Source organism: Athene cunicularia, assembly GCF_003259725.1.
Source record: "Athene cunicularia isolate RWA chromosome 1 unlocalized genomic scaffold, athCun1 chr1_part2, whole genome shotgun sequence".
In the NCBI taxonomy this organism is placed as follows: Eukaryota; Metazoa; Chordata; class Aves; order Strigiformes; family Strigidae; genus Athene; species Athene cunicularia.
In genome coordinates, this window is record NW_020799092.1 from 73,674,600 (window position 1) to 73,696,860 (window position 22,261).

Genomic DNA, 22,261 nt, shown 5'->3' on the forward strand with positions numbered 1-22,261 from the left:
GTTAGATATCAAAATCTGTTTGGTCTCATTCCTCTTAGACTCTGTCAGGGTACTGTGCACCATCCTAGGAAAATGTTGGACGACATTAGTGTCTTTCCAGATCTCTCTGATAAAGACAGCACGATGATCTCACTGAAGGATTCTCAGGTAAATAATCAAGATGACAAGACAGAAAATTCTTACTTGAGACACAAATAGAATCTCAGGACAACAGAGATGATCAGGCCTCTGTTCCAGTGGAGTGAACTGACATGTCCTACTTCTTCAGGACAGTGAAAACCACTATGCTAAGTAAAAGAAACTAATACATAAGAAAAAAAATTAGGTAAGATGTGTCCAAGTCTAAAAAGTTTGGCCTGAATTTCTGGCAAAAGGTTCAAGATTTTTTTTTTCTTCTGATTTGCTTCTCTAACTTTCTAGTATCCCGGAGACATTATAATATAATGTATTTGCAATATTTTCTATCTTACCTTATATATATTAAAAAATACACATGCATATATACACTAGAAAGTACAGAGACTACCTTGACATCTGATTAAAGGTTATCTTATGAATTATGGGCGTGATTTAAAAAATGCATAGTGTGGGGCAGAGATAAGAACACAACTTTTAACAGACGCATGAGCGATATTATTTTGATTTGGCTTGTCTCTTATAAAACACAGTACTTTTAGAGGTGTTAAACATCCAACACTTCTGCTGACTAGCTGCCTTTGAAAAAATTGAGGTTCAGAGCAGCTTTAGAAATATCAAAGGGTTTAGATAAAACTGAATATGGTTTGAAATCAGTCAATCAAAGAATCTAAAAATTCATTATCACTTTGTCCTGTTTTTGCTTAGAAGAATTGAAAAAAAGAGCTGCAGAGGTAAAATGGCAGAAAACAAAACCTAGCAATAACTGGCAAGATGTTGGGCATGTTCAGGTGTAAAGGAACATTGGTAACTTCTCACCTTCATCCATAACATGGGTTGGATCATGATGGTGGTAGGGAGAACATAAAATGGGAGGAGCTGGTACAGACATACTCTGGAACAGAACTGCGTAAGGATTCAGCTCCTGTTCCTGTCTGAAATTCCCTTGCAATCTGTTGCTAGGCTTGAAATGATTTAGAGTAAATGTTTACAATGCCTTCTTTTGGTTAGATCCACAGTCATGTTTGGTTTGGAAAAGCCCAATATACTGATACTCTCTTACGATTACAAAAGGGAATTTAAAGACACTATTTACTGAAAATAAATAAATATAGAAAATCTCAGTGTTTCTTTTCATTCTTTATATCTCAGCTGTTTCTTTGCAGCTGTCAATTTCAGTATCATCTGCCAAAACTCCTTATTTTTACTCCTCAAAACCAAAATCAATTAATTTTTTTTTTCTTTTTTAGTTTTTCCCCATTCAAAACTTGGATATTTCGGGACTGGTGTGGTTGTGTCCTTTTCCCATATCTCCCAAAGAGCCACAGTATGATCTTGGCATGACTACTTATCCTGTGATGTCTCAGTTCCCTGCCTACCTTAGGGCTGGCTTGTTAAATGGACTGTCAGGTTTTTCACACAGAAATACTGTTTTGCATTGTACAGTGGCATCCAGTCCTCATGAGAAGATTTAAATTCTCCTGTCATACAAATAACAGTACAAAAGTATGGCAATGAATGGAAAAGTGACCAAAGCAAAATTAATATAAACTCTAAAAAGTACAACAAGCACTCAGAGCATTGTCTTCCCATAAGTCAATAAATTTTCTCCTCATACTCATCTACGTCTGCTTATAATATTATCTGTTTTGTGCTAAAGAGGTCTCCAAACTATTGCCTTGGCAACCAATAAACATTAATCCATGTGAGATTTTCCTCTTGAAATACTTTCTATATTGGAAATGTTATGTAGGAGGTAAATTTCACTGGAACTGGAAAAGATGTGCTGATGATTTGATTCACATTTTTTTCTGGATTTTGCAACAAAACACAGTCCTGGATATTTCTTACGTGAGAACAAACTCACTATCAGTTTAATGGAATTGGCCTCCGTGGGCATGCCTGGACTGTCCAGAAGACTTACAGCACCCCAAGTAGTCTAACAAAAGACACAATACAGTTCCCTCATGGCCCAAAGTAGTTTGTGTAACACCAGGTACTATGCTGGTATATGTTACTATTCTTAATTCTCAGTTATCACACACATTTAACACCTGTTTCAAAGGACCAAACCAAGGATTGCATTTAGCTGGCAAGCACCTGTGCAAAAATTGGCCCTTGCATCATTCCTCTGTGTTCCTGTATGTTAAAGCACTTCCCAGCTTGCATAGCAAGATCTAGCACTGTTGATGTACCACTTCAAAGATTTTGTCAGAAATCCTGAGCAAACAAATAATGTCGCACCTTGGCCTGTCCCCTCAGGTAAGGCCAGCTGTTGGAGCTGAGCTCAGAAAGAGAACTAGTGTAGTGACACCAGCTATAACCAAAGACTGTGGCCTGGTCTGTAGGCCACTGAAATCGGTAGGGAGATTATCACTGAATTTAACAGGCATTAGGATTGCACCTCCATAGAGCAAGACCAAGGACTGGAATTACACCCAGAATCTCATATGGACCAAGGCAGTAGCAAGTGGGCACAACTGGTTTGAAGGACTGATCAAAGTCCACTGATGTCTTTCCAAACGCTTTGAACAAGTGTCACAGAAGAGCAGTAATCCAAGAGGAAGGTGACAGAGGTTTCGGATGACAGTGGTGAGGCCCACATCCTAATGCACACTGAACACTTGAAAGTCGAGTTATGTGGAGAGAATTTTATTCATAAGCACAAACATATTGGAGCATTTTTCAGTGTGAAATAACACATTGCTTGGGTCTCTGAAGACATGATGTGAACCGTAATGTGTGTTATTTCAAAATAATACATAGCTTGTCTCTTATTATTACTTTAATAATCTGTATTTGAATGAATCAGCAATGGCATTGCATACTTACATCAAGAAAAGAGCAACTCCAGCTAAGTATAAATTCTGGTTTTGTATTCCTTACGGAAAATAAAGGAAACCTTTTGTAAATAAGGACTATTGTTCCCGACTTACCTCCTGAAGAAAGGTTAAACCTCTCAGAATGAGTAGATGGTTTCCTTAACATTGAAACACAACATGGGATTAAGTTTTCAGAAATGTTTTCTATGCCTCGCAACATTCATATATTCATCTATGCCAGAGCCTAGGGGACTGCACAGCTTGTTTTGGAAAACAGTCATTCTTCTTGTGTGACACCTGGAAGTCCCCTGATAATCTACAGTGTTCCAGTTGACTGATATAACAAACTACACCTGAAACCACCAATTAAAAAATTTTAAAAAACAGAAAAAGAGGAGAATGCATGAAGAGTTTCAGCACCAATCAGAATGAAAATGAAACTGCTTCTCCTCAACAGCAATGAGACAAACATGTCTTTTCATATTGAAATGAATGTATGTAACAAACCTGAATAATTTTTCAGCCTTTGCATCTAGAGAACTGCATAACATGGAAATGACATGTAAGAGAGAAATTTTGAAAACAAAAATTGTCAGTCTCTGAATTTTATATGTAGTGGAGTAATGACTTAAAGAATATTTAAAACTAAGAGAAAATTATCAAAGTGGCCTTTTTTAACTAAAAATACCTTTTATTCCTCCCTCTGAAAGGAACAGGCTTCTAAAATCATTCACTTCTCAGTTGCAAAAGTAATGCGATCAGAAAGGTATCTTTCAAGTGACTAAATCTCTGGCATTTGTGAAAATCGGCTGGATATACTGTTAAGGAATTGTTCAAAGTTTGTTTGTTTGTTTTTTAAATATATTTAAAATTTTATTGCTTTCTTACCAGAAAGCAAGACTAAGGCTTTTTTCTTAGTACTCAGACGTTTGTTTGAGCCTTGAACTAAATACTTCTGTTACTTTTCAGTTGTACTGCTTGTTCTGAAAAGTCCAGATAGAATCTGATTGAGCGAAAACATAGTCCTTGCCTCCAAAAAAACATGCAATGTCAATGGAAAGTCAAACAACTGTACAAAAAGTAATTACAGATTGGAAGCCGAGGCACAGAGATATCATCTGACGTCACATAAAAAGTTTGTGTGAGATCCTGGAACTGAAGATCATCTATCCATTCAGAGTTTTAGCCGCAAGACCAATCTTTCTGACATTATTAACATCCTTGAAACATGAAGGCAAACACATATCTTAACTTATCCATGTTTTAAAAGCTTTCTTCTCTGAAAGTAGAGCAAAAGTTCTGTTAAGCAAACTATAACCATTAATACTATTTTTTAAAAAATAATGTGTTAAATTATATTAAAGAATTAGGCACCAATTTTTAATGCTGGTTTTGCTGCAATAGATGTTGAGGACTATGTTTTGACATTAACACATAGCTGTATGTGTCAAGATGGTTTGGAGCTTTACAACTCACATAGCAGCTTTACAAAGCACTGTTTTTCTGGGACAACACAGTTTCATAGCAGGAATAAGTAAAGCTGAGAAAAGCAAGGAATTTTTTTGTCCCAGGGGAAATTACAATATTCCAACATCTGTTTTCAAATTAAGACAAACAGTCAAAATGTTGAACTTTTCACAGTATGACAACTTAGAAAAAAAATAAATGCAGGAAAGTATAACTTTTGCTTTTGATCATTTTATCTATTTTATCTGTTCTGGTCTGGGTGTCCAGCTTTCTTAGGCTTTAATGGGGAAAAACAGTGCATGTACTCCACAGCCCAGACATGGTCAACTCCTATTCCCAAATCAAGGAGCCTGGAAACACTTCTGAGTGTGCCTTGTCTTACATGGCATGCTCTGACATTGAACTGTGTCTTATACAAAGGATAAACAAGCCTCATCGCTCATTCAGACCAGGATTTGAGAGCAGGCTGTATGTTCTATGCTGTCCTGCTATCATATAAGCCTTATGCTGATTTCTGAGGCACTTGGAGATGTTAATGGGAGTTATGGTCCTGTGCAGGAAAGAATGGGGGAGAAAGCAGCAAAAGCACACGAAGCTCCTATAAACCTTGCTGTTACCCTGAACACACAGAGGTTAATGTCAGAAGAATATATTATGTGTCTTAGATCAGCACAACAATCCAAAGTAATGTTTTCATTTGGATAGAACTGCTGGAAATTTTTGATTAAATGGAAACTTCCTTTTTCATTGACAATTCATTTTGACGGAAAACGCCTGCCTAATCCTTGTAATACACCACCAGACAGTGCCATAAGGCAAATTCTCTGTTTATGCATGAGAATGGTCATCAGCCAGGTTGCTTCAGTGCTTTGCCACTGCAGCTCAGCCCTGACTTACATGCCAGCTCAAACCTGGGGTGCCAGTTGTGGTGGTGAACACTATGAACTGGTCAGTCACTCATTTCACACACGCCACAGATCAATTCCTGTATGATAGTGCTTTTTCTTTTACCACATATGCTGAACTGCATTTGACCTGGTGGTGAAAGGTTTCATTTACCATTACAGTCACTTCAGCTGTGCAGTCTCTAGCCTGTACGCTGATTTATGGACGGATGGATTTGCATATGGCAAACATCCACACAGCTTTATAAGTTTGCATTTATGCCAATAAATGTAAAGCAAGGGCTATGATACTAGTATGAGTAATGTTTTTATTAGAAATAGCTCTGTTTGGAGTTTTTGTTGTTGATGTGGGGTTTTGTTTTGTACTGTACTGTTTTTTCAAATGCACATAAGGATAAAATTCCATTCCATTTCCAGTTTAAGACACAGGGACACTGCTAAAAACCCCAACCCTTTATTTCTTCTTATTTCTTCTTCTCTGTTATTTTTTTCTTACAACTTTTCCTTAGTGGGTATGCATGGGAATCACCTTGTCCCTGGGTGCAGGAATGAGCACGAATCCCAACACTGATGGAGAAATCTCTAGGCTGATTTTGGAGATGGGAACGTAAGAACAGCAATATCCAGCCAGACTGAAACCCAGTATTATGCAGTGACCACTGATGACCAGCCATGGATGATTAAGGAAAGAACATGAGAGCAGGAGAAGACACAGTTCCTGATAGCCCTTATGTCAGAACTGAAGAAAATTGTGCTAATCTTTTCGGTATGGGTTTTTTTAAGTTTGGGTTGGGTTGGGTTAGATTTGGGGGTTTATTAGTTGGTTTTGTTTGAGAGTGTTTTTTATAGCATTTCACCTCCTCCATATCTAGCCTAACTGACTGCTGCAGAAGGCCCATGTTTAAGTAGTTTCAATATCAACACTGCTAACACCCTGTACAAATACTAAAAGCTAATGTCCTGGTTTTCAGAAAGTTTTACGGTGAGCAAGCTATCATTCTTTCCACAATGTACGCGTGTATCTTCAATTAATGTTAACACTGTCTCGATGAAACATCATGACAAATATTCATTCATTCTTTATTTCCTGGTATGAGCAAAGAAGAAAAGATCCACCTCCCACCCACATTCTGTAACAGATTTAGGAATGCAAGACTTTTCATGCTTAAATCATCCGCTATGCAATGCAAACGTTTATACCCACTGAAATGCAAAACACATCATTCATTATTTTGAAACTTAATTTTGAATTAGACGTTTATGTGGAGAAAAAGTTAAAAATAACTTGCAGCAGGGTGTGGCGAAATTTTGCACTGTTTATGGATCTGGTCCAAGTATGGGTGTGTAAACAGCTTCATATTTGTATACATTATGTAGGTATATGCATTCATTTGCTATCTAAGGATACTTTCAGAATTCAGAGAGTTTGGGAAGTTTCTTCTCTCAGCTTTGCTTCACAGAGGTTTAGGCTGAGCTTACTCAGACCCAAAAAATCCCTTTGGAAGAGCAGTAAGGTGGGAGGAAGCTTCTGGTCTCAGTAAAACAAAGCAGGGTAAGGAGTTTACCATGTTGTATTTACACTCCATATACCCTGACACTGGCTGGAAGTTTTCCATAGATGTCTGATGTCTGCATGTCCTTATCACTTGAACAGCCTCAGAGGCTTTCTTACAGTAAGAGGCCTTCTTTATATATGAACCTGTTGCATATATGCTAATATATAATGCAATTTCTACCTTTCAACATCATTCTTGGCCAGCAGTAGAGAAGTGTTAGGATGCCTCTGTTCCAAGACACCATAGACTTGTTTACTCATGAGATACTCTGTGGGTTGTTCTCTGGCTGCTAACATAGTTTAAGAAACAGCTCCAGTGAATTAAATTGATGCCCCTTACAGCCTACTGAAGGACTTCACAGCCAACTGCACCAGAAATCAGAAGTAGTACAAATGTGTTTCCTATTCAATTTTATGCCACAAATGGTTTCCACTCCTATTTTTAATAGAAAACATTCTTTTTGCTCCCTTCTTTAAATCTATACCTATCATAAAATGCAAAAAATTTTATTGCCCCATCACCCTCTACTGCATTTGAGACTTTCTGCGTTTTCTTAACATGTGACATACGCCACAATAAATTTTAGGATAATAGAAGTGTCTGCACAAGTGGCTACATCTAGGTGGCTGCAATTTGAGATTCCTCTTGCTGTTTTGCAAAGAGCACTGAGAGCCCATTGACAAGATGTCTGGGGTGAGGGAGCACATGGCCCCATGCTCGCTGTCCCACTTTGTCAGACAGATGTTTGAAAAGGAGCAGGGATTCCTTGCTCTCCTGCTAGCGTTAGCAGCTATTTGGAGTGGCAGGAAAGGAGCTCTGGAGTCTCCAGCTGTGGGGAGATCTCCTGGGCCCTCTCCAATGAGCTCATGTGAGAAGCAGGCAGTAGCAACTTTCACTCTAAGTGCCTGGAGCCATAGCTACAGAAAATAAGTAATACTCCAGTAAGGGATCAACATTTCCACAATGCTGTGCCCTTTTTTGATAGGTATGGGAAACGTTACTGAAACAGAACAACTGCATTACGGGAGCCCTATTCCAAAATTGCAGTATTACTTATCTAAAGTTACAGTGCTTGAATCAGTGGAAATGCTTCAGGGCTGATTTGTGTCTAATGTGTGCTCTACGTTACAATCACACAGATGGACTTCGGAAGGTTTTAACGGAAAGACCTGATAACAGGGAAAATGGGAGATGGCATGGGTAGGATACGACATGCCTTTGCTCAAGAATTCAGTTTAAACTTGCTTGGACATTAAAAAATAATCTGATCAAATTTTATATTGATAGTTAAAAGGACTCAAAGATCCAGCAGACTTAGCGAGAGTCTTTCGTAGTGACTCCAGCTGACGTATCCTGCTGGACATGAGGATGCAAAGAAGCACAGCAAGGCACTGGTGGTAGAGCACAGAGGAGCCATGGGATAAGCAGGATCAAGAGGGATTATTACGGAATGAAAACTATCATTTGGGAACAGAACAGTATTTTGAACAGGTTTTGCCTCATTTCTTCCCATTAACCGGGCAGAGCTCAAAAATTTAAAGTGATCCTTACAATCGCTTGGTTTGTTGGTTTATTATTTCGTAAGCGAAGAAGAACTTGTATAACCTCCCAAAAGGGCACTTCATGCTGCGAGTGGCATGTACAGTGAAGTCAATGGGACTACTCATGTGAGTAGGAGTTTGTAAAATCAATCCTTTTTTTGTTTTGTTTTTAATCTCCTGGTAAATACAAGACAAATCACGTTTCATTACGGAATATTAGTGTGATTGAGCAAATCCCAGGGCTTTTGAATAACTGCCCTTTATAAGTTCAGTGAATGAAATTGCATTTAACTCTGTCTCTGTGAGTTCTTTTCAGCGCAGTGTAACCAGATCAAAGTGCGCAGAAGCTTTTTGAGAAAGAAAATGTGTGCTGCAAATGATTATGGGGGTGACACAAGACATGTACTGAATTACGAAGCTTGAATGAAATACATCATGGTATTCCGAGGTAAATAGATGGAAACTACAAAACAATATCAGGGGAAATTATATTGGTAAACTACAGCAACAGTCCCATGTTATCTCATGATTAAGGGGTAGGTACATAATCCACGTCACCTTTGGAGGTGAACTTTACTTTGGAAATATTTTCTAGTCCTTGTGCCTGCCTAATCACAGTTTTTGGAACAGTTTCAGGCATAAATGGCTTAGTAAATCTTTCTCTCTCCATATATACACATGCCAATTCTATCTAAGCAGACACGAGGTACAATAAAACATGCAGAAAATTGTCTGGCTCAGAGCCTATTAAGATTTTTATTTTACTCTGTGTTCCTCATTTTTCTACTGTTTACTTTCACTTTTTAGCCTTTTTGGATGCATGAAGAACTGTATCTTTTGAAGAATACGTTTCATTTTAAACTAAAACATTCACCCATTCTACCTAGTTGAGATGTACTGAAGCACAACAGCAGAGCAGAATAGTGAAATGCTGAGCAGTTTGTAAGGAAGATTAAAGTAATGATTATTTGGGGGGCCTCCTGGGTCAGATACTGACATAATTCAGAATAATATTAAGATCCTTTACATTTCATTCACTCCCATCACACTTGTCTGCCAGACTTTCAGTGAAGGTCTACATCTTCTTACTGCTTAGATCTCGTGATTTTTTTTTCTTTCCTTTTTTTTTTTTTTTTTTTTTTTTTTTTGTCTTTTTTAGTTTATCTTTTTTTGAAATATTAAAAGAAGTAGAAAATGTATAGTAGTGGGACACCTGATATTGCTTTTCAAGATTCATTTTTCCCCAAGTGGTCGTTATTGCAGCAGATCTATTTAAGGCATGGGAGTTTCCATACCTGTGAATAGGTTAAAGTTTTATGGTGCTGCTTTTCACAGCACTTTGAAATGCAATGATCTTTGCCAGGAGCTAGCTAGAGAATTATTTACATCTCTCCCTTCCTACCTCAGCTGACCATTCACATGCAAATAGGAGCTTTGACAGCTTCTCCACACATTTATGAAACCCAGTGATCTGCCCATTTTTCAACTCAGAATGAAAGCTATGACAATGCCTTAAAATAAAGCCCTGACAGACACTAGACTAGTTTCTTACTCTGCAATACTGAATATGGAAAAAAAGATAATCCAACTTTCTTGGAATGGAAAATTTGGGGAGCACAGTGAATGCATTTTGGTGGCAAAATAAGTACTGTTTTCTTAGAGACCAGTTGGGGGAGAGTAGTTTTACAAACTGTTTGAAAGGCAGAGCTGACTTAAGCTCTTGCTTTTTCCTCCCTTGGTCACTTAGAGCCCAACAAAGTAACTCAGGCCCTCAAAGTCCCTTCTTTTTAGAGTAGGTTCACTCCACTGCACCATGGGCACACCATGACATCAGGGGAGGAAAATCAATAGCAGACACTTAAGCGGACCCTGCCTGTTAAACCCCATGTTTGAAGAAACTTGACTTGTACTACTGAGCACTTGCTCACAGCATGTACTCAGTCATCAGTGGGTCCCAGAGAACTTCACCTCTTCATAGAACAGGTTCATGGTCCACCCTGCACATGCAAGCAATTGCCTCTTAAACCCTGGTGTCCGAGAGACCTGACTGAGTGGTTCAGCTCAGGACAATATTGTGTTGTCATGGTGATTATCAAAAATCATTGCTATTCTAGCCACTCACCATTTGTTATTTTAAAGGAAAACTTAAGACCTAAAGTCTCCTTTTCTGGTGTGGTTTCAGTGTCTTATAACCACAAACAAGTGCCCATTTCCTAGTCTAAAAAAGCTGTATTTCACCTCTCCTCACGTAATTTACATACATTGATCACTTCCATATGTTTGGCATAAGGTAAAATAGTTTCTGTGCATGGTAATGGAGGTGAACCTACAGTGAAACAAAATTCAGCATTTGTCATCTTCTTACATGCCGATAGAAAAAGTTTTTAAGGGTGGCAGCTATAAGAAATGACCTTTAAAAAGGCTGTTTGGTCTCAGCTATGGAAACTGTGTTCAAAAACTAGAAGTTGCACTGCTCAGTCTTGTCCTCAGTCCCTTTGGTGCAATGTCAATTAGCAGTATCAGTGGTCTAAACATGCACCACTGCAGTCACAGCCATTTAATGAAGTTACACTTGATTTACACCAGAATAATTGATGATAGCTTAAAATTTCTACTGTAGAATAATAATACACATGAGACTTGATACTGCTTTCTCTGAAGACAAGTGACAAAGTCTCTTTACTCCACTAAACAGAACCTTTTATGTTGGTTTCTGTTGGCCTGTTTTGCCAGCTTGAAGAATTGGATTTAACATTTCTAGCACTAGCAAAACTGTCAGAAAACAATGTAGCACATGGTCAAGTAAGACAGGGTAGTCTAACAAGTCAAACTAAAAGCTTGTGCCTGAAGTTCAAAGGTACACCAAAATCGCACAAAATCTCATATTTGCTCTGTATTTCTTAATTAACGGCATGAAAACCAGTATTTTATTATAGAAGAATGTTATTCAAAGCAGTCATTACATCATGTAAGTGGCATGAGGAAGTATAAAAGCAAAGAAAAAAATTCCTTGAGTTAATTCACTGAAGGTAATATTTAAATGCTGCATTTAAGGTATGTGGAATATATGAACAACCAATTTTATTTTCACACAAGCCAGGCTGATGAAGGGAACAGGTGCTTTCTTAATATTTTAGGAATGAGGATGTGAAACTTACAGAGATGCAGAATTCCACTTCTGAGTTTATTATAGCAGTTAATCCTCATTATTAGGTTTGAACTAGGGCTGTCAAACAACAGATTTCCAGTCAGCAACTCACAAATGATAGGCAATTATAACTGACTGAACTGATTACTGAGTATTTCCCCACATGGCTAAAAAAGGCTGCCCTCATCATGGAGAAGGTTGGGAAGCATTTTGGGTATGGAAAGTCAAAAAAACTTCCTGTGTGCAGGAAGAAATAGAAGTTTTGCATCCAGAATTTCTTTGAAAAGAAAACACTTGTAGGGGCAGAGGAGTTTTAAACTCCAGTGTCCTCATAAGATATGTTCAGACTGGGCGGAATGGGGAGGAAGTGCTCAAAGTGAGGGTTTTAATTTTGTCTGATAATCACAAGGAAAAAAAAAAAGTTTAATTCTCTCTTAATTTTTAAATATTATCAGCTCTGATTAGAAAAAAAGAGAAGCCTAGCTTAAACTCTGAGAAATAAGCCAGGATCTTGCAAGCACACACATACCTTTGGTAGACAGTATTGCACAGACTAAACACAGGGGATCTTCTTCACCACAGTCATCTGTAATCACCTTCACAGTGTATTTAGTGTGAAATAGAGGCAGATACTCCAAAAAACATTGTGAAGGGTTCCTATACAGAACCATATGGAATATCCAAATTAAATTAAATTAGGTATGCTTTCTGAATAATAGGCATGTGTTTCATGTCACAGGCATACACAGCTGTGAATATAATTATTATAATAACTTTAAAGTACCTGTAAGGCCTTTGTATGTTGATCAAAAATAAATGCTGACTGAACATACACATTAATGGGATTATTCTGAGAATAGGATACAGCTCTGAATAAGCATGGCAAGTCTCTGATCTCGAGCAATTTCTCATGAGATCACTTAATACCACTTTACAGGTGAAGAAACCGACACAGAAAAGCCAAAGAATTAATAGGATTTCACATTTATGGTACTTTCTTTGATTCCCAGTACAGTACAGATTTCCTGAGTATCATCAGTTGTGGTGCTGGGTTTCTGTTAACCTCCAACCTCCATTTGTAGGTGAGGATAACAAAACTTCCCTAATTTGTGTGACTGTTGTCCAGTAAAGAGTGTGAGTTCCAGGGAAGGTTTAAAGAATGATGACACAAAATTGTAAAAGGATGCCAGAAAAGGAAGTATCATGCCCAACAGATTACAGTTGCATCACAGATGGGAAACAAATTCTGAGAAAGTAGAATTAGAAATTCATGTTAATCTCAATACTCCAGGCTGCAGAGAAAAAAATTTTCAACATATTATTATTATTACTTTATTTCATAACAACCCTTTAAAAAGAGTTATGAGGAATTTTCTTTCAAATTTAACAAATTCCTGTCTTTTTGATGAGAAATCTTGTTTGCCTATTTGTTGGAGGTCAGTTTTTATGGCTAGAGTACAAATGACTGAGGATACATATTTAGAACAGCAATATGGATGGAGATTTACCATACCGATAACAGCACAGCCAACATCCTGCAAATATTGCTCTGCTGATGTTTAGGAAATGTCAGAGAAATGCCAACTAGAGCTCTTTGAAAATGTCATCATACCCTCCTGTACATACGCTCCTGAATATACACCTGGTCTTGGGTGGATGGACTCTGACACCTCTTGGGAGAGGAAGAATTTAGAAATAAAACGATTTCCTAACTATGAAACTCGCAGGTAGCTCAGGAATGCATTTATATTGTTGTCTGCAAGGCCATCAGACCAAGAAGTTTTGATAAAGTCATTCACCTGCTGTAGTAGAAGGGAATATGAGGAAAACAATCTGGAAGTTAAAAGTTTTCTTTCCCAGATCTCCAGACATCATTTCTGATGACCCTCCTATCGCTTGAAAGGAACTGGCATTTACCACATGTGCCTAGCAGAAGGGAAACCTATAGGACCTAGCGTGATGGAGATGAGACCAAGCTGGCCTACAGAAACTGCAAAGCAACACTCATCACCGCTGATACAGCTCTTGGTGTGTTTTGAGAAAACTTCATTAGGAGTCAGAAACATTTCAGACTATACCTTCATGCAAAAGAGAAAAGTTGCACTAGGAAATCCATGAAGGAAGAAAAAAGTAATATTGACACTCAGAAATTTCCACTTCATCTTAAGAAACCTCAATCTATGGCTTGGACAGGCGTGGGATCCACCTCCCTGTGGCAATAGCTATCCTCCTCCTTGTCTAGGAGAGGGTAGCTATTGCCATTCCAGTGTTAGCTGGTGATGAAAGCTGTACCCTGCACTCTCTGCAGCTCTTTTGGATGCTTGTGAGCTGTATTTATCGTCTGTTGCCTCTAGAAAAGGCCACCAACCCCTCCCCCTTGAAAGGCAGCTCTAAATCCTTTAAATTATCTCACAGAGCTTTTTTGTGTCCTTTTCTCACACAAGGCTGGAATTTCAAAAGGAGCCAAGAGGGGCCGTCAGAACCAACATGAGCTTTGCTTCATTAGAGTGGAGAGTAAAGGAGAGCTTTCTTTTCCCTCCTTCCACAAGTTAGATGAAAGCAAATAACTACTTCATTCCTCAGATTGTTCCCTGCAAGATCCAACTTTGCATGAAAATATTTATAAGAGATGAGAATTTTATTTGACTGCTCGCTTCTAAAGTTTCTGCAACATCCAGCTGGAGAGATAAGCAGGCGGCCCAACAAATGTCAAACAACTTTAAAACATTAGAAGAATGGCAAAAACTTCTGACTTTACTGCATTTGGCTATCAAACAGCAAAGGATGAAAACTAGATGTGACACAAAGTAGACTAGTGCTCACACGTTTCAGGGATTGCTGTAGATGTGTCTAGCTCAAGGGGAATCTGTAATCCCCAAAGTGAGAACAGAATCTCCCAAACTGTAAGTCATTTAGAATTTTTAGGAATGAACCTAAATTAGGTTTCATCCCGCTCATTATTGAAATAGTTCAGCTGAAAAAGGATAGAATCAGGGTTGAGACACCTGTCCTCTGAGTTGCACATATGCATATATATATTTTTACTTGCAAACTATGCTATATGAAATTGAGTCTTGAATACATTTTTCTTTTAAAGTGTAGAAACATTCAGAAAGTAACAGAGATGCTCAGGGAACAGTTTATTGAAAGCTCTGAATGATTAAGCTATTAATTTAGTAAAGCTCTGCACCCCTAGTCACATCCAGCATGTGTCACTGGATTTGGGATGAGCTTATTAAGGAGGAGAGACATGGGAAATGTGAGATGTAAGTTAGGTAACTGTTTTAAGAATATGAAGAATGTAGTGATACCGGGTATTTCTTGCTATAACTGAAAGTTTGATGCAAATTTAGATAGTCACATGTGACCTCAAGATCACCGATACTGAGGGCATACATAATCAGTTGGATTTTTACACAACTTTAAATGCTCATTTAAGCAGAGACACTTTCTTAAATTAGGATGCTTTGGATCAGAATACAGCCTAAATTCTTCCATAGCATTTAATAGCATTTAATTGGTACCTTCTTTTGATACCTTCCCAGAAAGGAAGAAACTAAATGAATGAACAAGGACCTTAATTCCTTTAACAGTAACTGAAAAGCGATGAGCACCCTTAAAGTCTCATTCAGTCTGCCTGACCCAAGATTAGCTCTCTAGAGGTACCTCTCCTTCCACTGGCAGTGAAAAGAGCCTAATGTGGCTGACTATGTCAGTCAAAAAGAAAGAGAAAGACACCACAGAGAACCTCCTGTGGTGCAGGAGAAAGGCTACATCGCTCTTAACATTTCTGATGCTCTCGACAGCTGTGGCCATCCTTTTCTCTCTTGTACGTTGGGGCACTATCCCACTTGGAAAAAAATAGAAAAGTCAAGTAAATGTACTATCCACACAGTTATTCGCACCATCCACAGCTGTTACTGGAAGAGAGCAGCTAACCTATATGAAGGCTCTATGTGGGAGGACCGTGAACTTGCAGACATTCCTGAAGGGAGCTTTAATCCTGCAAGGGAAGGAATTCATTGAATCGCCCACCAGCACAACACCAGCAGCAACTTTCACATGTAACCTTAATTAACAAGAGCACCAGGACAAGCTACAGAACTTCCATTTAAAATTTTGACACAGAACTGCCAGGGTCTACTCTACACATTTGCTTAAAAATAAGGGGTGGAAGCCTGAAGACAATTTTACCCTTTTTAGCTTTCAAATAACTGGAAAATGTCACAACCATTGACACCACTTAGAAGGATTTGTTTTCTTCTCAGTCACTTAGGCACTGCCTTAGGTGAAGGTGAGACTTTGCTTCAGATTGAACTAGGGTCAAGTCAGGCTTCGGTTCAATGACTTTTGAACACTGAAAATGTTCAAAATACTGGAGCAACTTTGTATTGCTTGTGCTTCCATTGTAATGTTCCAGGTATGTACATGAGAGAAAAAGCCTGTGGGTCAGAGGAAGTAAATAAAAAAGATGTGTCTCTAACAGCAGCTGTGGGCATTAAAGGCTATATGCAGAACCAGTGATTAGGCAAACCAAAACCATATTAAGGACTAGAGCATAGCAATAAATAAAATCTGAAAAACACTTCCAAGCAAAAAGCGTTAAAAACATAAATAATTTAGTGGTTTCTTCTCAGATGGAATTCCATGTAAATACTTGCTGTACATACAGAAGCACACGCAGGAGAGATTATCCTAAATAACCCACTTACACTGTAGCAACCTGCAAAGACTGGATTTCTTATTTTAAATATTGTTTTGCTAAACCCTATGGAATAAAGACACACATGAACAAACCCTAAGCAAACAGATAGGTACTTCAGTCCTGATCAAAAGACTTCAAGCACAGAAGTAAATTTTACGTCAGACTTCACATTATCAATAGATCCATCGAGCTCAGTGAACTACGGATGTTTAAATTCCTCACTAGATCAGTTTTAAAGATGCTGTAACAAACAGTAAAAGTAAGTGCTGCACACCTTGTCCACAGCAAGAGTAGTTTCCATTGCTGTCAATACGGCACCTTCCATGAATAATTCAGTCATTTGCAAACTGTACAGCACAAATAATTATAGAGAACTCCAGCTTCTCAGAAAAGGGAGGCTCTGTAATTCAGAAACTACTTTTCTGAAAATGTTGGGCTAGGTTTTCACCCTCCTTGTTCCAATTACACTGCCTGTCTCAGGCCCTAATTAGCTAGCTGAAAATTTCCCTATATAGGCAGGATCTGAGTTTAGGCACTTCCTTCATCAGCTTCTCCCTCCTGTCAGCCTGTGGGGCATTTCAAAGGCAGGCAGGGTAGCCCTACTGTCTTCCCTGACAGTTCTCAGTCTTATGAAGACCCCACTCAACCAGTGTTAAAGACCAGCACACAGATCTTCTGTGAAGGACTCATAATTTTTGGGGGGGAAAAAAAAGAAAAAAAAAAAAAGGCTGAAGAGGCTGTGGCTTCATCTGATATCTACACTGCCACCCAGCATCTGCGCCAACTGAATAGTGAGGTCCGAGAGTGCCGGAGCCATGCAGAAATGCCATCAGGAACAGTGGGAGCTGGAGAGTGTTACAAATCCGTGCCTAGACTACAAATGTCACCAGTCTGCCTTCCTTCACAATCTTCTTCCCAGTCTGGGTTGCCCTTCTCTCCTTTTCAGGCACGTTAGAATAGCTTTTTCCTTAGACAGTACTCATACAGTACAGTTTAAGCAAAAGTATTTTAATCTGAGACAAACTCTAATGCTGGTCCCAACTCAAGAGAGACAGGGTGCCTTGCCAGTATTTCCCTCCCCATTTCCTTCTCCCACTTTGTCCTGCTTTACCAATATTTGTGGAGGTATTGAATTGTGAGTTATAGAGTTTGATGGAAAGGAAAAACCACAATCAAACCCACCAGCAGGTCATCAACTACAACCAGACTGGGTCAACAAACTACAAACCAGGTATCATATTTACACTAGTGTACATACAGGTAATTCAGTGCGGTGTCATTCCTCCCTCATCACAGCATGTTGGACAGATTGAAATGGATACAAGTTTTGCCTTTGCTTTCACTAGGGCCAGGATTTCATCCATATGAAAATCCATCCTATAAAACTGTAAATCAACCGCACATCAAGGATGGAGTAGTTCTCACTATCACTGCAACTCTAAACAAGACACTTATTTTTAATATGGCTTGAACTGGAGCCAGGGAGTAATAGAACCAAATCTGTGTGCAATGCTTTTCCAGTTACTTATTCTCAAGTAATATGTATCCAATTGAGCAACAATAACAAAAAAGAACCACACATGTACTCTTACAAAACATACTTACAGCATTTAGTAATTTTCAATAGACAAATAGGACGCGACAGATGGATTTGAGAAAGTTGAGTTCACAAGATTTACTCATGTGGAGACAAAAATCAGAGTTGCCTTAAGAAAAACCTCTAAATCAAGGAATTTTTAATGGAAACTCTCTCTTTCTCTGGGCTTATATATTTATATTTAAAGGTTATTGTAGCTGGTTTCATCTCTGTGACATTACCTCCCTATACAGAGGACAGCAAAAGAAAATAGGAAACAATAAATGATACAAGAAATCCATCTGGAGTTAAGACTATATTTATTATTTTAAACTTTGCACACTCAACTTGTTCAACATCTTTCTGACAACTCTGTGCTCAATAGAAGTTTCTTGAACAGAATCTGTGACCCAGTGACACAGCATAGAGTCTTACAACCGACACCAAAATTGAAACCAGTGAGATTAAAAAAAAAAAAAAAAATCCCCCAAAAACCCAACCCAAACCAAAATCAAGGTCCCCTACAATCTTTAAGGAAAGAGTCCTTTACTTTTGATATATCAAGAATGACATTTTTTGTTACTTTACAATAAGGACACGAAGTCTCTGAAGGACACAGAAAGAGGAGCTCAGAGGTTGAAGGGCTCAACTGGGCTTTCCGTTTCATAGCTGGTTTTACCACATTTAGGCTGTGATCCAGAACTTACTGACTTCAGTGAACTTCGGATCAGGCCTTTAATCATATTAATTCCCTTTGACTGAAGTAAGGACATAAATATCATCCGTGCAAAACCTTTCCAATCCCTGCACTAAGATGAAAATGCTTGTAAACTTTAAAATGAACAAAGCAAAACCCTGATGCTACTGAACAGAAGTTTCACCACATATTTCAGCTGGACAAGGATTTCCCTAGTGCTCTCCTCAAATTTCCTTCCTTTAATATGCCACCAAAATCAAGGTGATATAAACCAAATAACCAGAACTCTGTTTTACAATAAACAGAAAGAACCTTTTCAGATCGCAGATGTGGCTGTAATATATGCATTTATACAGTTTCTCTTCCTCTCTCTATCCGTTACATGCCCTGTAGGATGCTTCTAATCTTCCGCAAGACTGAGTGACAAGAAGTTAAGAGGAAGCAAGAACAGGAGTTCACTGAAACTTCTGTCCAGCAACCTGGGAAATGGCAGAGCTCATACTGGACCTTTGAAAACAAGTGACCATAGGAAATCAAGGTTGGCAGGGATTTAACCCTTCGTGACTAGTTTTGCTAACTTTTAAAGCAAACGCCTGAGCTTTTTAACGATGTTTGACATCTAATTAGTCGAGAAAAACAAGACGTTAAAATGCATCCTTGCTCTTCTTTTGAAATGAAGCACTGACAATTAGCTCCAAGGTGTTTGTTTAGGCAAAAAACAAGCATGCATGTTAAAAGAAAGCACAATGACAGTCACTGAAAAAGAGAAGTCACTTGGGTCATTCTTTTGACCCTGCTGGGTTTGTTGTGGGTTTTTTTTCAATATCATAAATTTATTCTATTCAACCACAGCTCTTCATGGAGAAGCTGAACGGGTAAGTAATTGGGTAGCTCCTTTACTTAACTGCAAAGTCTGAGTAGAGATGAATGATGTAGTATCACAGTCATACAGCAGTGAGGTATATCCTGAGAGAGACATATTAGCATGTAAGGTGCCTAAAAGACATATTTTCAATACCTACAGCTCTACACAAGGTGTTAACATTGATCTGTGCATAAAATTCTGTGCTGGAAGCAAATTTTGTCTGGAAAAGCACCAGCTGATAAAGCTTAGTTTTCCCTGACTAATAATGATATCCCCATACTTAGGGATCAATGCTGCAGCACAGGCAACACGTTCCTTTTGACCTGGCCGAGAATTTACACTGGTACTTAACATTAAGCATGTGAGCAGTTTGATCTGATTTTTAGGGTTACACATGTTTTAAGTCAAATCTGTGATTAAGTATACATATGAATCAAAGGCCAGAGTGTGAATTGCTGTAAGTCTTCAGACTTTAACTTGCTTTGAATCAGCTATGCATTTACTTTCTTTACTAGGTAGGAAATAGGGTTGCTCAGCATTTGAACTCATTGTCTTTTTACAGTGATCTGCCAATTACAAAACCAGTTTCAATGTTCCTTTCAGTTTCCTGTTTTGCTTATATAGGATTGACTGTATATTAAAATTTGGTGTCTGATGTCTTCAAAAAAAAAAAAAAAGAAAATGAGACCCTCTCTCCCAGCAAGAGCAGAACTGGAAAACAACCAATCAGCAGATTAGCAAAATGTTGCTAAACTGTATATGGATACAGTACCAGCAGGGTGAAGAAAAAAAAAAAAAGAAAAAAAGAAACCCACTACCAGTCAGATTTGGCCACCGTTTGAAACCAGTTTCTGTGAATTTAGTCAGTATGAGCAGAGGTAGCAGACTTGAGCCATCAATAAACTTTAAAAGGGTGAAAAAAAATCCCAATAATTAATTACCTGTTAAATCTCTTTACAGGATATTTTTATAGCATTTATGCTTCTATATACTAATCTGAGTTTCAGTATGATTGTAAAAGTTTGGAAGCAGTTAAGAGGTTTTTAATGAATTTTTTTGAAATGACATGTAGTTATGGTAGAGATTTCAGGCTCTATTATGCAAAATAATCAATTTTGTGTTAAATACAAATGGCTTTTCTTACGAAAACCAAATTAAGAGATTCTGAACCCCTTAAACTGCTTTTTTCATACACAGCTTTTCAAGTTTAAACACACACATATATGCATACATGTGTTCTTTAATAAAACCCCACACATGCATTTATTTCACACAGTGCATCCAAGTTTTGCAGGTGTTTAATTTTTGTTTTTCATCTGGAGTGCGAAAATGACGTGTGCCTTGTATCAGAGAGGACTTTCCTCCCTCTCATTTGCAGCACAGGATGAAAAAAAAGGGAAAACGTATATCTACTGGCAAGAGATATATTGACACTATACTGTAAACTGAGATTGACATCTATGACCAGGCATGCACACACATGTTCTTTTTTTTTTCCACTGTAGAAGCAGTGTGTTTTCTACTCTTCTTTCAGAACTGTAGCTGCTCTTCCTTCTCTCAACCTTCAATAATCTGGGAATTATGAGAAGGCAGCTCTTCAGAGAGACATATATATAGACATAGATGTATAGATCTCCCTTATAGAAATAATACCCTGCAATTCTTAGATTTTAAACTTCTCTCCCAGTTGCACGTTCTGCAGATTTGGTGAATTCTTCTGAAAATGTACTTAGAGAGGAACTATGCTGATAAAGGAGAGAGTCTGCCTACTTCAGAGTCCTCCTTTAATACTGTCAGTATTGTCCAAAAGTTAATTACTGACAATTGCAGTGTGAATGGCATTACACAATTTCAAACATAAACGTAATCTCACAGCTCTTCCTTCAGTTACACCTTCTCTGTGATCTCTACTGAAATACATCAGACTCCACGGAAAACAACCCCAGTTCAAATAAACTGCACTGCATTAAACATCCATAGGCAGTGTTTTCTAGTGCATAACAGTCCTTTCCTCCTTTTCTGGACTGATCTGTTCCTTTCAGTTTATAGTTTCTTGGCAAACCCACCATCTACTGCTTATGTTAGGCATCTGATTGTCAGATTTGTACAAACTGAATATTCATGACTTGAAAATTAACTACTTCATGCCTAAAAAAAAAGGAAAATATAAATCTTCATCTATTCCGTGCCGTTTGAAACAGATCTGGGTATTGTGGCTGCGCTCCGTGCCCAGCACGGGAGAGATTAGCTGGGTGGCCAAACACGTCTCATCGTTTTAAAGAGTAAAGTCCGATGAAATAGCACAAGACTGCAAAATACTCTTCCAGGGATCAGCACGATCCGGAGTCCCTGGCTGCAAATGCAACTAACTCTTCTTTGTCTGTGTTTAAACTGCGTGGTACCGACCGTAGCACGGAGCGGCTTTTTAAGTTATTTCTTCCGAAATTCCTCCTAATGCCAGTTTGCCCTTTGGAAGATAAGGAAAGCCAGGGAGGAAGGTGGGGAGAGAGGGGAGCGACGGGGCAAGGAGGAGAGGTCCTGCGGGGAAACCGAGAATACGAGAGAACAACAGACTTACCTTTATAGGATAATTTGAGCCTTGGCACATTATTCTTCACATGCTGGCAGTTCACTCTTCCTGCTAGTAATACTCCCAAGGAAAGCAAGGCAATCCCCCTGAGCCAGCCCATGCTGCAGCAGCCACTGTAGGGTCCCTGCGAGCCGGAGCCGCGGCGCTCCCCGTCCTGCCGGGCGCCGCCGGGGAACTTCAGGCGACCTGGGGAGCGGAGGTAACAGGTGATGGGGGTGGGCTCCGCGCCCCGCCGCGCCCCGCCGCGCCCCGCC

At 38.7% G+C, this 22,261-nt stretch overlaps 1 protein-coding gene across 1 annotated transcript in view; it reads right to left on the minus strand.

The window, feature by feature from the left end:
- SEMA3A (semaphorin 3A) overlaps window positions 1–22,261 on the minus strand; it is a 333,234-nt gene that overhangs the window by 146,755 nt on the left and 164,218 nt on the right. Inside the window, exon 3 of the mRNA XM_026868121.1 lies at window positions 21,996–22,193. Coding sequence (XP_026723922.1) covers window positions 21,996–22,107 — 112 coding nt within the window. The 5' untranslated portion in view covers window positions 22,108–22,193. The remainder of the gene's footprint in view (window positions 1–21,995; window positions 22,194–22,261) is intronic.